Source organism: Austrofundulus limnaeus, unplaced genomic scaffold (genome assembly GCF_001266775.1).
Source record: "Austrofundulus limnaeus strain Quisiro unplaced genomic scaffold, Austrofundulus_limnaeus-1.0 Scaffold498, whole genome shotgun sequence".
Classification (NCBI taxonomy): Eukaryota; Metazoa; Chordata; class Actinopteri; order Cyprinodontiformes; family Rivulidae; genus Austrofundulus; species Austrofundulus limnaeus.
Genome location: NW_013952900.1, coordinates 136,567 through 153,446, shown reverse-complemented (window position 1 = coordinate 153,446; position 16,880 = coordinate 136,567). Strand labels below are relative to the sequence as shown.

At 38.6% G+C, this 16,880-nt stretch overlaps 1 protein-coding gene across 1 annotated transcript in view; it reads right to left on the bottom strand.

The window, feature by feature from the left end:
* Positions 1 to 16,880, bottom strand: part of cpamd8 (C3 and PZP like alpha-2-macroglobulin domain containing 8) — a gene marked incomplete at both ends in the record, with an annotated part of 52,911 nt that overhangs the window by 17,907 nt on the left and 18,124 nt on the right. Inside the window, 12 exon segments of the mRNA XM_014025778.1 lie at positions 348 to 513; positions 2,583 to 2,657; positions 3,867 to 4,023; positions 8,506 to 8,587; positions 10,142 to 10,318; positions 10,423 to 10,579; positions 10,666 to 10,734; positions 11,172 to 11,470; positions 11,631 to 11,682; positions 11,955 to 12,085; positions 14,188 to 14,341; positions 15,910 to 16,141. Of these exon segments, the coding sequence (XP_013881232.1) occupies positions 348 to 513; positions 2,583 to 2,657; positions 3,867 to 4,023; positions 8,506 to 8,587; positions 10,142 to 10,318; positions 10,423 to 10,579; positions 10,666 to 10,734; positions 11,172 to 11,470; positions 11,631 to 11,682; positions 11,955 to 12,085; positions 14,188 to 14,341; positions 15,910 to 16,141 (1,751 nt within the window).

The following is a 16,880-nucleotide window of genomic DNA, read 5'->3' as shown; positions in this document are numbered from 1 at the left end:
ATTTATTATAGATGCTGAAAATCAGTTGTGTAAAGAGTACTTCAATCCACCAAAAACATTCAAGGACTTTCAAGGACAAGTGTAATCTTTTGCAGTTTTCACAAACTTTCCAGGGCCTTGAAATAATTTTTTCAAATTCACAAACTTTTAAGGATTTCAAGGACCCATGGGAACCGTGTAAGTAGAAAAATATGCAACATCAGTCATGTAATTGCACCAAATAGACACATTGTGTTACATCTTATGGACTATAAATCAGGCACTTTTTTTACTCTTTTTTTGTTTTGTTTTGTTGTGGCAGTCTAACACCTTGTCTGTTGCGTAGGTGAAACGGAATGCTATAATACCTTGAGTGATGGCCATGTGGTTGAGGCGGCGCAAAGCCAGCGGGGCAAAAGGGCTGCGAAGCAAAGCCAAGGCGTACGCAGACAGAGCAGTGGTGTAGGGATCATTGGCAGTGTATGCATTGCTTTCCAAAAAATCCTTGGCTTTGGCCATTGCTACCTTCTCTTCCTGTACAAAATGGGACAGCCCAAAAAAAGATGAAGAAGCAATTAATATTTGGCAATTTCAGCTTCAAATGTTTGGTAGATAAAGTATTTTAAAGAGAGATATTTCAGAATCTGAATACCAGGATACATTTAGGCATTTCTTGTTTACCACAGTCAACAACTTTAAACTTGTTTAACAAATAAGAACAATAAGAAATACAGAAAATATATTTTTGCATTCCTCACTTTTTACAAACTGTAACCTTTGACGTACTTAAATGCACACATTATGATAATCATCCTCTTATTTGGCTGTTCAGAGGCCTCCTCCTATAACTGGACAACAATACTTTTGGTCTAACTTTGGTTGAATAAACATTAATTTCGTTCATTAAAAAAAATGTTGCAAATTGACTTTCATCTCATGCAGATGTGACCTTCCCTCTTATCCACAAAATGAGAGGCCTCGAGAGTTACTCACTGCAATTGCAGCAGTCATCTTTTAATTAAGTGAAATTGGAAGGGAGATGAAGGTACGGCTTTGAAGTGAAGAACACCTTTTCATTTTTATCTGTGCTAAAAGGGCTCATTTTCAGAAGAATACCCTTTTTGGGATAGGTGGAGCAAAAATGGGGAGATGAATGTAGGGAAAAGGGCCAGGGAGAGGAATAAAATTTAGGGGCAAGTAGTGAGTGGAGACAAAAGCATTTAGTTTAGTGGTTTTTACATTTTTACAACACTATCCCTTTTATGCAACCACTCCTTTTTAAATTTTGAATGCCTGGCTTTTGAAAATATATACAAGGTAATAAAAAGAACTTAAATAAATTACATTTAACTATTCAGCTGAAGGAGCTGAAATGAGAAATCCAAGGAAGGATTCTTTGATGGGTCTAAACTGCCTCTGCATGTCAGCCTGAATGTTTTGAAGTAGTTCAGTCGTGATTAGACATTACATTAAGAGCAATGGAGCATAAGAAATCTGCGTGGGCAGACTGCCAGCACATCCATCTTTACAACAACAGGAATGCAGCGATACGCCTGTACAAGACTCAGGACTGCTAGGCTGGGCTATGAGTATTGGAGTATATCCAATKTTGTATAAAGTACCACAAAGTGATTAAAAGTACAAATATCTTACCAAAAAATTACTTTGGTAAAAGTTAAAGTCTCATTTAGCAATACTACTTGAGTAAAAGTCTTAAAGTATCTGATATTTTTTGTACTTAAGTATTAAAAGTAAAAGTTTTGATTTAAAATGAGCAGATAGATTTTCTGTAATGACATTTATTAAGAGGTGACCTCCCCAAAAAAATGCAGAAATGACTGTTGTATTAAAAATAATTATTCTATGTTAAATTTAGGATGTACTGTTTCAGCTTATATACATATATCAAGGCTGACCAAATTTTTTCTAAAATAAAAATCTATCTGAGGGCTGCGACCAAATTAAATAACATAATTAATAAAATACAAAAACTTCTTAAGTACAGTCCTTTTATTTTAATGATTATGTCCTGCTGGAGTGGGACATGATTTGTTTGTGTACAAACTAATACAGTATCAGAATTTTATATATTTATACTTCTCATTTAACCACAATTAAATTCACTCTATCTAGGCATAATCTGTATGGATAGTATTTATTTTTTACAATAACAAGCTGGAATGAAAACAAGCAAAAATGAAATAGAAGTAACGACTTTCTACTTCTTGCTTTTTTTTTTAAAAATGTAAGGAGTAGAAAGTACAGATAACTGTGTGAAAATGTAAGAAGTAGAAGTAAAAAGTAGGCTCAAAAAGAATTACTCAAGTAAAGTACAGATACCCAAAAATTCTACTTAAGTGCAGTAACAAAGTATTTGTACTTAGTCAGTTTACAACTCTATCAGCAAACACTCAAGCTGACTAAACACTAAAAAAAATAAAATCCACACCAGTAAATTTGGTAAAAATGGTGAATTCAACTCCCCTTTTATGTTCATTTAGAGCTTGTTCTGAGAAACTAATCCAGCATGAAACATTTCTCTCTGATAGGTGACCGCAAACTGAAAAGTACGCTCAGTCAGGTCATGGTATTGGATTTCTTACCTCTGTGGTTATCCCCGTCTCCAAAAGAGCTGCGACGACATAAGCTGTCAGAGAAATCTTCCCGTGGATACCTCCCTACAGACAAAATCCAAAAATATTATTGAAATGAAATAAAACCAATAAAAGTTACATACTGTATTTGCATGGAATCCCTCACTGCTGGAGTGTTAGTTACTCTCCAGCAGTGAGACTTGTCAGCAGAACATCAACACTCTGTTTGGTGGCTGGCTAAACATAACTGCTTCATTATACTTGGTCTACTTAACCCCCGTGTCAAACTCAAGGCCCGTGGGCCAAACGTGGCCCGCCAAGCCAGCACTGACCATAAACTACATCTCCCCTAATTAACGTTGATTATTTTATCTGCAAAGGCACGACATCCCATCCCAAAGAGAAGGTGCACAGGGCTCAAATGTAGCCCACTTCTCACTGTAAAAATGCAGTAAAATGGAGATTTTACACGTCGGATTTGGTCGGCTATTTTTCTTGCGGCAGAGTTGTACTGGGAAGTGGGAATTTTCCATTTACAAGTTGTAAATTTAAACTGGAATGCCCCTCCAGTGAGAATTACTTGTTGGGATATGGGAGAGTTCAGAATTCAAGATGTCACCGCAATTCAAGAGTGAGTAAAACTCTCTTACTTTTACTTTTAATCGTATTTCTGTATTTTTTATTTCACATTTAGTCAGTCATACATGTATTACCTTTCAGTGTTTATAAGAGGACGTGTTAAAATGCTGTTTCTATGCAGGAAATACCATGTAGAGCTCAGTTATTGTTTGTTAGCAGTGCTCAGATGTAGCAGTGAGATGAGGAACGTGATGATTCGTATTTATTCAAAGTTAAACATGAAACAAAGTTAATTACATGTGGCCCTTTGAGGACCACCATGGTCATGTGGTGAAAAGGAGAATGACAACCCTGACTTAAATTGTTTTTTTTTCTTCATATTGCACTTTTTAAATAAAGACAACCCAAAGTGCTGCATAGAAGAGGCAAAACTGGAATTGCAAAAAGCAAAAGAAAAATAAGATACATTTTCTAATTTACTTTGACAATACTGAAAAAAATCCTTCTGTCACAAGTCTGAGGAGAAAAGAATAAGTCAGGTTTCTTGACATCATTATATCCAAACAACTATTAAATGCATTTGAAAAAAAWTGTCTGTATAACGTTATGCAAATTATTAGTACAGCAATTGACCTGACTTCTGAATTTCTGCCTCTTTTACTTTCACTGAAAGCCGAAGTGCTTTCTTCCATATTCATCCAAACACAGACCTACCTGCAGGTCTTTGTTCAGGATGCGTCCCATAGCAGGAAAGAAGCCCTCATCTCTCTGATGTCTGATGAGCCAGGACTTTGCTGCACGAAGCTCTTCGGGGTCAATAAAGATAAAAGCACGAGACTGAGCAAAGGACTTCAGCACAAATGCTGTCAACCTAAAGGAAAGACAGATGACAGTGGAGAAGTGGATAAAAAATGGAAAGAGATCTTCGTGTGCTGGGAAACACCTGAAAACAGGCATGCTGCCACACTTCACAGGACTTATGAGACATCTCCTTTAGAAAGTCCCGGGGAAATTATTCAACATGTCACACACTTCCAGTATGTAATCAGAGGACTGGTATGTATGGATGATTTGATGAAATAAAGAAAGGAATGAGGAGGGGAGCAGCTGGGTGCGGCACAGTTTGATCAGTACAACAAGATGCGGCAGCTGTGCTCCTGAGAATGTGAACGCGCACATGGGCTGATCGAGAATGTTTCTGGTTGTGAGTCAAAGATTCCCCTGAAACATTCCTCAACTTATGCAAGCACGAATCGCCGGACTTGAAGGTCTGAGAATCTGGCTGGCCTCGGAGCCCAACTGAAAGTTTATGAGCCACAATTTTGTTTTAGTGGGCCGAGGTGGAGAAGAATCAGGGGAGCAATGGAGAAAGGCGCGGGTCAGCCCTGGGTACACGGCTGAGCTAATAAACAGACAATCTTCCATAAACAACAGACCTCCCAGTAGTGGCTGAAAGCTGCTGTCTTTGGCCAATACTTGCTCAGTGACGGCACCCCTGAGCACCAATGACTTATTGCATGAGGTAAGTTGTTTACCGAGAAGGAGGAAAAACGAGATGGAAATGGAGTACACAAACAGGTCACCAATTAAAGCTGATGGGTTTATGGTGTGTTTTTGTGTTTTATTTTAACTTCACTTGTCCTTTTAATATGTCTTATATTTCTCTGCTTTTATTGTTGGCTTACTTTTTTCTTTGACTGAACTTTAAAGCACTTTGGTTAACTTCTGTTGTTTGTATGTGCTAAAGAAAAAAAATAGTGTTGACGTTAGCAATGATGCTGTAGTTTCTTATTGGAGCTTGTTGTACATGAAATCATAATCTGATTGTAACCTGAATTATTCCTCTCTTGGGACTACACTGTGACCACAAACATGTTGAAACACATGTGTCAAACTCAAGGCCCACAGGCCAAATGTAGCCCACCACAGCATTTTATTTGGTAAGCAAAAGCTTTAAAGATATATTAATGTCTTAAAAGAAGAGTATACTACTTTAAAGGCAGCATTGACAAAGTACCCTCCCATCATGCATGTTGATTATTGTACACGCAAAATGACAGCATCCCTAAATGAAAGTTCACAGGGTTCAAAAGTAGTCAGTAGCCAGCGTGTGTAAAATCATCGTTTCACTGCCTTTTCTCTGGCTACTTTTAGGGCGGCCCAGTTGTACTACTCGTAAATTTAAACTGGAACGCCACTCCATTGTGAATTTCCTGTTGGAAACTGGGAGGGTCCAGAATTMAAGATGGCAGCCACTCACCACAAGTCAACAGTGAGTAAAACTCTTGCTTTTAATAGTATTTCTGTATTCTGTACCTTTAAGTGTTTATAAGAGGATGTGCTAAAATGCTGTTTCTATGCAGGAAATACCACATAAAGCTCAGTTATTGTTTGCTAGTTGTGCTCAAATTTAGCAATAAGAGGAGGACCGTGACATTTTGTGTTTAGTCATTACAGCTAACCCTTTGAGGGCCACCGTAATGCTCATGTGGCGCCCCTCCCTGTGTTAAATGTTTTAACGCATTATGTGCCACTGGTTTTAAATTCTTAGGGTGTATTCACACCAGGAAAGTCCGTTGGTCCGCTTGTTTGGTCGTAAAACTGTTTTTGTGAATTTTTCTAAACTACATGTTGGTGGGTAGGGTTTAACAATGCATCAATACACATTGATACATGTATATCAATTAAATTATTAATGATTAAATTACATCAAAGTAAAACAAAAACATTGATCCATTTTATCATCATATGCCCGATGTGGATCATCATCTAACACAATATTTGTCTTAGATGGGCAAATGATATTGCGTCAGATCAATCACAATCAAAGTGAATCGAAACCATATCATGACTGACTTTGTAATATCGAGAAACATCTTATCATCCATCCATCCATCCATCCATTTTCTGTACACATACAAGTTTGTATCATGATAAAGCTGGTGATTTACACCCCTGTTGGAGGGACATTAAAAAAATGTGAATGTCTGATCTAATTTAGAAGAAAACAAAAACAAATTTGTTGATGTTAAATATTAAAGCTTCATTTTGTAATTTATAGACAGTCTTTCTCTAAACCGTCAACTTATTCCTGGTGTCTCTCTTCCACCTGTTTCTCCATCCGCACTGTAAATAAAACTAAGCACAACACCTGCTGCCCACAGATACCAATGTGTTTGTGAATCCACGTGTGCAGTTTCCTAAACAAAGGAAACATAATTATATGAGCTGTGTGAAGCTGACACCCCACCCAAACAAAAAAATCCAAACAAGTAAGCGGATTGGTTAGTGCTTTGTTTGTGCAGGTTTGTGCAGTTAAAATGASCGTTTGTGYTGTTATAGTTTTTGAGATATTACAAGTTTTTACTTTAACGCGATGACATCATCGTCCCCCCAGCAACCTCCGAAATGGTGACGTCATCGGCCGAAATTATAACTGCTAATATCTCCAAAACAAAAGCTGCACAAACGACAGTTTTTACTGCACAAACCTGCACAAACGGAGCACTAACGACCTAGCCCACTTTGGTTTGTTTTTGGAGCGATATGGGGTGATGGTGAACTCTACATGACCAAAAAATATAATATTGAATATCTCGGAAACCAAAACTGCACAAACGACACTTTTAACGGCACAAACCTGCACAAACGGAGCACTAAGGATTCTGACTATTTGATGGATTTTTTGACGTGGGTGGGGTGTCAGCTTCACACAGCTAATTATATGACCTCAAATTATATTTCTACTTATGATCAAAGGAGGCTCTATATAAAGAATTGTTTTTATATGAGAACAAAGACTTTTATAAAACCAGGATTTGCTTGAGCCATCCTCTGTTGCCTTTTGAAGAAATCAGATTGCTGGGGTAGAAATCCAACACAGAAAACCACCTTGGTAGGACAGCAGAACTTTTAAGATGACCCTGAACCTTTTTAGTTGTCTTGTAATGCRAAACAGGTTTTATTTGTGCTCACTTTACATACTTGAAGCCCCTATTGTTAGGGAAAAAATATGTTTTTTGTTTCATTTTTGAGCTTGGAGTTTAATCTAAAAAAAGTATGTCTATAGCTGCTATTTGTCATTCTGCAGGGAATAAAACAGTCAATAGTAAAAACACAAAACACAGCTAGTCCATATTTTGCATTTCACACAGATTCATTAAGGTATGGAAAATGTCTATAGCTATTTTTATAATTACATCTGAATTAAATGGCAAAAACAAACAAGAGACTTTTGCAACAGGCATGTTGTTAGGGGTCACCTATTGTCTTCCAAATGTATTACCTGCCTTGATGACCTCAAGATATTCCTGTAGATTTAGTTTTAAAGTCATTCTGTCCTTGTTCTGAAACGTAACAGCATATTACTGTACACCAACCTAATACTGCCAGCTGTTGTTCGGATTACTAAATCCCAATCAGTTTTTACTGCAATATGTTTTACATGCTGGGAAACATTAACACATCATTACATCTGGTTTTAGGAAAGCAATTAAAGCACTGCTCTACACATGAAGTCTGAAACTAAAACAAAACCTGGGCTTGTTTTGGATGTAAGTATGTCACTGATTGATTCATGAAGTGTCTGGTGCCGGTTTACTGACGGTCCACTCTGTGTGTTGTGCCATTCTTGTTGCCTTGAGCACCAAATAAAAACGCCTAAGTATAGCGTATTGCATCCTTATATCCCATCATAGCTGTCAAGAAGATCCACGCTTCCCAAGATAGTTTTATGTCACCAATTACGACAAGTTAGTGGGTCATTAGGAGACATGCACCACCTCCATATTCCGAGAAATGTCAGAAAACGATAGGGATGCATTTGGTGAAGTGGCTCCAGACAACCGTCTCCAAAAGAGTTTGTTTGTGGGGTCAAAAGCTGTGTAGCTAAACTGTGTTGCTGGGATATGAACCCAGCAAAACTGCAAATAAATCTAGACTTTTTGCTTGCCTCAGGATCCAATCACGCAGTCTGTTTATGACTCTGTGTCGTTTATTTAACCTGCTGTTTCACAGTGTTAGCTCTAGTAAAGATCATAATACCCACCTCAGYTCATAAATCAACTGAAGGAATGCACATTGTGAACGGGCTGTTAAAATACAAGCAGAGGAACTTCCCGCTGCGAGAGAATATTTCTGTTTTATCATTTTGGAAATGTGAAGGCTGCCTGCTTAAAAACAAAATAAACACTATTGTAAAATTGTAACAGGAATAGATTCATTAAACCATAGTAAAATAACATTTTAAGAAAAACTTTTCTGCTCGTCAACTGCTTATGTTGCCAGTTAAAGCTGATGAACTAAACATATCTTATGAACTGTGCACATATGAATCACATGTACCGTGACTCACCACATACTGCCGGAGGAATCCCTTTCACCAAAAGCACTGTAAGATCCGTCCTGACGCTTGTAGGTTAATTGTCTCTGGTAGCCTGAATGATAAGAACAGAGAGGGCAAAAACATTGGTCAGAACAGACTTATATATATATATATATATATATATATATATATATATATATATATATATACTGTATATACATTTTTTAAATTAATTTATTTTTTCTGTATATACCCAAAAAGACATTTTTAACTGCACCGCCTGGGTTTAAACCCAAGTTCTGTGTTTTTGCATTAGCCCTTATGGCCCAGGTCCACCCCGATTTCTGGAACTTCAGAAGCTGTGGATCCAATCAGGTGGGGCTACTCRTCCTGCTTTAACATCAGAAAGTGTTGCTCATTGATTGGTTCACTGACTGGGGGATACATCACATAGATGAGAGTAAATTTATGTGAATCTTTTGCAGCTATTATAATGCTTTTTTCACACGAGTTTAACTACACATCAACTGTAGCAAGCTACCATTAGCTTATCGTCCTCTGTCATCCTGTTCTCTCGTCCTAAGCATCATACTGCTGGATGGTCCGGTTCAATATTTTGTACCTTTCCTTTGAGTTTCATGTAGTCCATTATTGTTTTGTAGCAAAAAAATGAAATAAGATCACATATGTTTAATATTATGATCCCGCCCACATCAAGATGCCTCTCTGATCAACCCAAACACAACCAGGGCTGGAGTAGAGTAAGGTCAGGCTGACTGGAGCTGGGGTGGACCAAGCCATGCAAAAATGCCTAAGGTGCCCAGCCCAAAACAGGGTCACCACCTGGATTTAACTGAGCAAATGTTTAAGAGCCTCCCATTGAATAATTWTAGCATGGGCAATTATCTTTCAGCTGGCAACAAGTTATTTAACTCTAAATGATGCAGTGAGCAGCTTCTCATTTGTTAAACAACCATATTGAAAGGCACATCCTGTGGTCATGGAAAAGACAATCTCTTTCAGAACGGTCAATTTATTGGCATTAGGCAGAGAAAATATCTGAGGAGATTGCTAAAACTGCTAGAATCAGGTTAAGAACTGTGCAAGGAAGAAGGTCATGTGGTCTGATGGGTCCAGATTGACCCTGTTCTATAGTGATGGGAAAATCAGGGTGAGAAAAGAGAGGCAGCTGAAATGATGCACCCATTATTCCTAGTGCCTACTGCACAAACCTCTGGGGACAGTTGGCCTAGTCTAGGTTCAGCAACAAACTTGCTATCTGAAAATACTCAATGACCAGGATATTCCATCAATGGATTTTCTCTTCTCAGATGGCACAGACTTGTTCCAAGATGATAATACCAGGATTCATCAGGTTAAAACTGTTAAATTTGAACCTGAGGAGTGGTTCAGCACTGGAGCACGAGACTCCAGACCTGAACCCATTGAGAATCTTTGGGATTTGCTAGATAGGACTTTTAGCAGAAGTCTAAATCTCCCAGCGTCAATCAGAATCAGGTTTATCAGAACCTGACTCTGACCATCAACACAAATTCTTGGCAAAAGATTAAACAGGCAGTTCATTTTTAAGCCAGTATAAAAAGGTGACACAACATGCTCAATTGAAACTGCAAGAATAACAAACGATTGGTTTCCATTTCTTTACCTTGAATCAGATAATCAGTTGCTTCATTTTCAACTTCTGGGGTCAGTTGTCTGGTCTTCTGCAAGTACTTCAAAACAAAGACATTCGGAGCGAAGTGAATCATGTTTTGTTCACCACACCCAAAGGGCAGCCTCAACAGCTTATCCAGGTTATTCAGAGTTGGTCCCATAACATCCCCTGTTACACACAATGACATACTAAGTATTTACACAGCCAAATAATCTTGCTTCTTGATGAGGCCAATGTTCTGTGAACATGATAATAGAGATATTGTAGTATACCGATCATAAATGCAGTGGCCCTTTCTGATCCTGGCACCATATTGTGGGGGACCCCCAGTGTGAAGGCCTCATTGTGGTCATCATCAGAGTCTTCCTTCCTCCAGATCTTAAACTCTCCAACTGAGCCCCACCCTGTTGAAAAGCCAATGTGTTGCACCTGAATAGACAAAAAAAGAGCATTTAAAATTTTTTCTTTAAATTTGGATGATGCATTATGTATGTCATACCATGAAAGAGTCAAACCTGTCCAGGGAATTGGCCTGCCCACTGCAGAATGATAGATTCATTGGATGGATATACACCATGGCCCATCTGCAAAACAGGCCATTACATTATTTAGTAACTACTACTCTGATGACATTTTAATTAAAAAACCTTGATCATGAATTATTTCCACAAGAAAACATGAGGTACAGTTGCCTTCTRATACATCTCTCTTCTATAATTTGGTGATGGCAATACGATTGCAGGTACAAACCTAAGGTACAACATTTAACCTCATATAACCTGAGAATATTGACAACAGAATCACATAATTAGTCAACCCTATAATACTATTGTTACCTAAGAAGATAAAAAGATTGAAATTTGTAGGTTTATAATTGATTCCTTGGATGGATTGGTGGAACAAGTTCTCCTGACACACAGATCCTGTGGCCTGTCTATGCATATTGGAGCATAAACTCATCAACTGAACAAGGCAAAGGGGTTTTGTACTACATAAACCGGTATTTTCCCAATTATCTCACCTGTATCATCCCTCCCTTCCAGCTGATCCAGAAACTGCGAAACTCATCCCACGACAGAATACCGGGTGTGGAGACACTGACCAGAGGATCGCCCATTTTCCCCAAGGAAATCCAAGAGCGTGTGTTCTGCCTGCCACCTAATACAATCTCAAGCATCCCTGTGCTGTCATGGGGACTAGCTGAGAGGGCAAAATGAGCATTGTTGTGCGTCTTCACTGCCACCTCAAAGTGGTCCATCTTGGCTGGTTTTTTGACATACTGATACTCGTACTTATTAGGAGTGGAAATGTGGATCCTCTCTAAAGATGGAAACACAAAATGCACTTATGTTTAGTTTACATAATACACCATTATGAACACATTAAGACTAGATTAAGACACATTACTAAAATTCTAATGCCCTATTGGATTTTGAAAAACTACAGAGAGATATGGTAACGGAAACATATTTGCACTAACCATTAGGACAGAAGAAAACACTGTATGTGTATTCTCTGGGAAGCCCCTCTGGCTGCAAGTGAAGCATGGGAGAGAGAAAAAGATCAAGCACAAAGCACAAAACCTATATAGTATTAAAAGTTACATTACAGGTCCATTAGATTGTCTAAATATTTTATTGGTGTGCAGAGCAAGAATGTATCGCACTTAGAATATACGGTAGTCCTTTTGTAACAGGGATATTGTGCATGATGATATCATACACAAAATTTTGTGCTGTTCTTAATGGATATATAAACATATAAAAATCTTTCCTATAAATGACAATGGTAAATATCTTTTTACCTCCACCAAGACAGTTCTGCGGACATAATCCAGGCCGGTTGAGATCTTCCGTTCATCCACATAATTTGCTATTTTGCCTGTCAGGAGTCCATCTGAACAACAGCTTGGTGCATTGTAGGCAATGGCACGGGCTGTCAAAGTTAAACAAAATACAATCAGTTCTCATTCTTTCCATTCTTTCATCATATGATATCTTGACGTGTCAGTGTCACTGCAAGATACTGGGTGCCTTAATAAAAAAAAGGATTTCTAATTGTATTTATTTATCATACACCTACATACAGTATCTTAAAATTGAAAATAGCAATAATGGAAGAAAGAGAACTGGGCTGAGGAAGCACCAAGACTCTTGACAGCTAATCAGGAGGGAATGTGCCTCCCTCGGGCAGCTGTAGCTGTGCCAACAGGAAGTGAGTGCACCTCAGCTGCTCAACATTTCTCTGACATCATTTTTTGACATCACCAAACAATGGAGGACATCAAGAACACAGTATGCCTGGTGTTCAGTCTATGGCTAGTCAAATGTAGTTACAAAACGAATTTGGATAAAAGCAAATTGGTGTGGCTGTAGAAAATCATAGATAAAAATGGCAGCTGCCATGACTCATCCAATGACATGGCTCCCTGGCCAATCGTCTGGTCCAGTCTGCAGACATGAAAATGCCACCTCGTACAAAGAGAATAAAACAGAGCTGATGTGCTCATGTCTGGATGTGTCAGCTAAAAGATGGACCGAAGTGTGTTGGACAAGTTGAAGATGGCTGAGAGAGGATTGGGAGATCCCAAAGTAAAGAGTGGTGTGCTACACAGCTCCTTTCTTGGTCCTCACCTTTTCTCTCTGTGCATGCTGCATGACGGGCAGCACAACAGCCCAGTGGTTAGCACTGATGCCTCACAGCAAGAAGGTACTGAGTTCGATCACATGGCTTTCTCTGGATACTCTGGCTTCCTCCCATTGACCAAAAACATGCATGTTAGGTTGCCTTTCGGCCCAGGCTTAACCTTATATTAAAAATGCAATTGTCTGACACTAACCTTGACTTACAGAGTCTAATTGTTTAGTTAATTTCAGAATAGGGTTAGGGCTAAAATTGTATGTTAGACCACCAAAGTTACAAAGAGCTTCATCACCAAAAATGATACGCTCTCTTTCCTTCATTTAAATTGTGGGTAAAAGTGATTAAAATGGTGCCTGGCCATAAGTGATCCTAAGGGTAGCATGTGCAGGGAGAAAAGATGAGGACCAAGAATGGAGCCCTGTGGTACAACACAAGAAAGAGAAGCATTATCCAATAGAAAAAGTTCTGCTTGTCAAATAAGAGATGACTCATTTAAATGCTAAACCAAATATTACAACATAATGACAAGACAGGAGGACATCATAGTTCAAGGTATCAAAAAAGTGTAAGGTCCAGCAGCACCGAACAACAGAACACTTTGCATCAATAGACATGGTGATGACATAATGTACTTTTAATAGGGCAGACTCAGAGCTATGTTGAGATTTAAATCCAAGATCTATATTCTAACGTGTTAAGGGACATGCATCAAAAAGTATTTCAGTATTTCTTAAAGTATCTGTAAGGTCAAATTAAACCTTGTAATACCCAGAGGAGGCCATATCCCTAATTATTTGTTGACACTGACATTCATTAGATAGAGTAAACATGACTGCAGAGGGACACCCAGTTCACTTTATGAGGAGCACATTGGTAATGTGGCACAGTGCCAGAGGAGTCTCTTTATGCGTGTGTAGTCAGAAGGAAACACAAGGGGCCAGGGAACTATGAATGGGGTCATGGGGGGCCCATCGACCGCCAGTGACCTGCAAACTCATCAACATGCCACCGAGTGTCACAGCTCAGCTCTGGTTACTCCCCCACTGCTGGCCTGCTTTGTTTTCACATGTGCTCAGGAGGGGACTAGTAACCTGGGTGGGGGACCAGATTACACAGGACTCAGCTCGTTGTCCATCAGAGATCCTCTGAGTCAAGGACTTGACTTTTAAGTAAGGCGTCACACTGAAAAGTTCAACGTCCGAATGAATTCAAAGAATTCAATTTCTTCTACATGCTTGATGATTTCAGGTACGGTTTTGTAACAGCAAAGGCTGTTTGTTAACATGTCACTTCTACGGCAATGTCTCCACACTTACACAAATGATTATAGATGAAGAAATTACAACATTTTTGTACAAACTGATAGACTTTATGTGATTGCTCTCCTAGGGCACCTGTAATGTTAACCAATCCCAGTTCAGTGAAAGACAACACAATAGATGTAGGAGTAGCCTCTCCAGGTGCAACACACTTCTTTCTGGTAAGATGGTGCTTCCCAGGATGGCCAATAAATTTGACGCCTTTTGGAACGGACACTTTCACATGAACCTGTGAAACGAGAAGAGAGGAAAACACAAATCAGAGCCTACTGATCTCCCCCGACAGCCTGCGATGACATCACATTTGTTAGGCCTCCTTTGAATTGCGTGCTCGCACACAAAAAACGCTGAAAGCGAAGAGAGAATTTTTAAATCACATGGCAAATTTTCCATGCTGCCTGACTAATGCTTCTCAGGCTCCCTGAAGTATTAAGTTGYACTTATCGTCCAATTTCCACAAGGCTTCGTAATGCAAAGGAATCTTTTAACTGTTCTTTATCTGCACGCTTCATAAAGTCATAAATAACTGACCAGGAAATATAGAAATCACATGTTGCTTGGGTGGACATCAAAGGAAGGGCTATTCTGGTTTGCATATTCACCAATAATGACATCAGGGCAGCGTGCACACAGATCATTGCAACAGGCTCATCTGCAAACATTATGATGTCATCTGCATGGAGCGCAGGATGGACCCAGTTAGGGCCAGGACAGAGCTTGGAGGGCTCTTCAAAGTTAAGTGCTGAAAAAAATACTTTTGAGTTAATATCAATTCCTCACATTACCCACCTTCCTTTGGAATTTCAAGCATCTCTGTGCCCTGTGGGCCTACCTGAGTCGAACTACTTTCCACAAGAATCCTTCATTTGTTTAACAATTTCCTGACATCAAGTCCGCTTAATGCAGAATTAAACACTCATGCACACGCAAAGATCGTTACAGTGATTTATACAGCACATTTGGTAATGTGTTTTCATACATTCTTCTCTAATCTGTAGTCACCACATCAAATAGTTGTCTGTTCTTTAACAGGGTTCCTACAATTTAAAGCAAATTCAATTTAAGACTTTTTAATACCGACTGAAATTAAATTTAAGACCCAATTTCATAATAAACACAAAAATGACAAAAACATTAAACAAAACTGTAGCAGAAACTCATGAATCAAAGTATTTTTGGTTGAAGTATTCAAAAACTGATAATAGACCAATTGTTTTTATCCAGATCTAACTGCTTTTTCAGCAAATATAGCAAAAACATTCTTAGCAGTCAGTTTAACAACCCAAAATGTGGAGTTTTAGGACCCACAGTGGGGTCTTAACCCCATGTTGCTGTAGATGAAACCTTAAGTGAAGGTGGCATCAAAATTTGTAAGAACAGTTAATACGTTTTTGAAATGACAACATTATTAACATATTACAAAACAAATTTCACATTGCTCAGATGGACAGTTGAGATATTTGCATCTAAGTAACAGGAAGTGTTGTCAAAGGAGACTGTCTGCATATAAATATTTTAAAAAATAAATGTTACCAATTATTTTAATATTTGAGATGAATTACAATCATCCTATTTACACTGTGTTAACATTTTTAAGGCTTCTGAAAGATTGATTTAAGATATTTTAAGGCTAATTAAGGCCTTATTTTTAGATTGATGAATTCAATGCCTTTTAAGACTTTTTAAGGATCTGCAGGAACCCTGTTTAAACCCCATTAAGTGTCTCTCATAAGATGAAGTTTATTTTATTTGCTTTGTAATTCTTTTTGCTGCTTTTAAGGCGACAACAGTTTTTACCTCCGAACAAGTAGGCAGGTAGTTGTAGACAGTGAGAGGAACTTTGGTCTGCTCCCCTCTGATTAGGCTGTAGGGCAATGTAAAGTCAACAAAGAACGGCTTGAAGGTCCGTAGTTCTGTCCTCTCTGCTAAACCCAGTCCCTTCTCCGCAGACAGGCCAACAGCCTCCGTGACCCAAGAGGTGACTGAATCTGGCACGTCCAGCTGCAGGTCAGCCTCCCCAGTTTCAGAGCTGTCAGTGACACAGTGAGGTAGAGGTTAGGTGGCAAAAAATGTTGCACAGTGTGAGAAAATTTACATTCTAACACGAGCAATAAAAAGACATTTTCTACAAAGAAYGACTTGATGAAAAATAGTGGATTTCACTTTAACGTTGCCAACATCTGTGTCAACATCTGCACCAACATAACTACAGCAAAGACTCTCAAGTGTACAGATGTGAGGGACACTCAGGTGCAGACCCAGTTTTTTCCTCCATAAGAAACGGACTAAGGTCATTCTTGGCAGCGCATATTTTATGCTGGCCTTGGCATTATTCTGAAACATAGTAAACTTAAAAAATTGCATTGCAGTCTTTTTTTATATCAAAGTGGTCCCAAAGCTGCACTGAAATACTTATAGGGTAAATCACATTCTAATTTCCCCACTAAAGGAATCCAACATATACAGCAGGTAAAATAAGTATTGAACACGTCACCATTTATCTCAGTAAATATATTACTAGAGGTGCTAATGACATGAAATTTTCACCAGATGTCGGGAACAACCCAAGTGATCCATACATACAAAGAAATCAAACCATAAATGTCCAGAAATGAAGTTATTTGTAATAATGTGGAATGGCACAGGGAAAAAGTATTGAACATACGTATTTTACTGAAATTTATCCAATACTTTGTACAAAAGACTTTGTTGGCAATGACAGCTTCAAGACGCCTCCTGTATGGAGAAACTAGTGGCATGCATTGCTC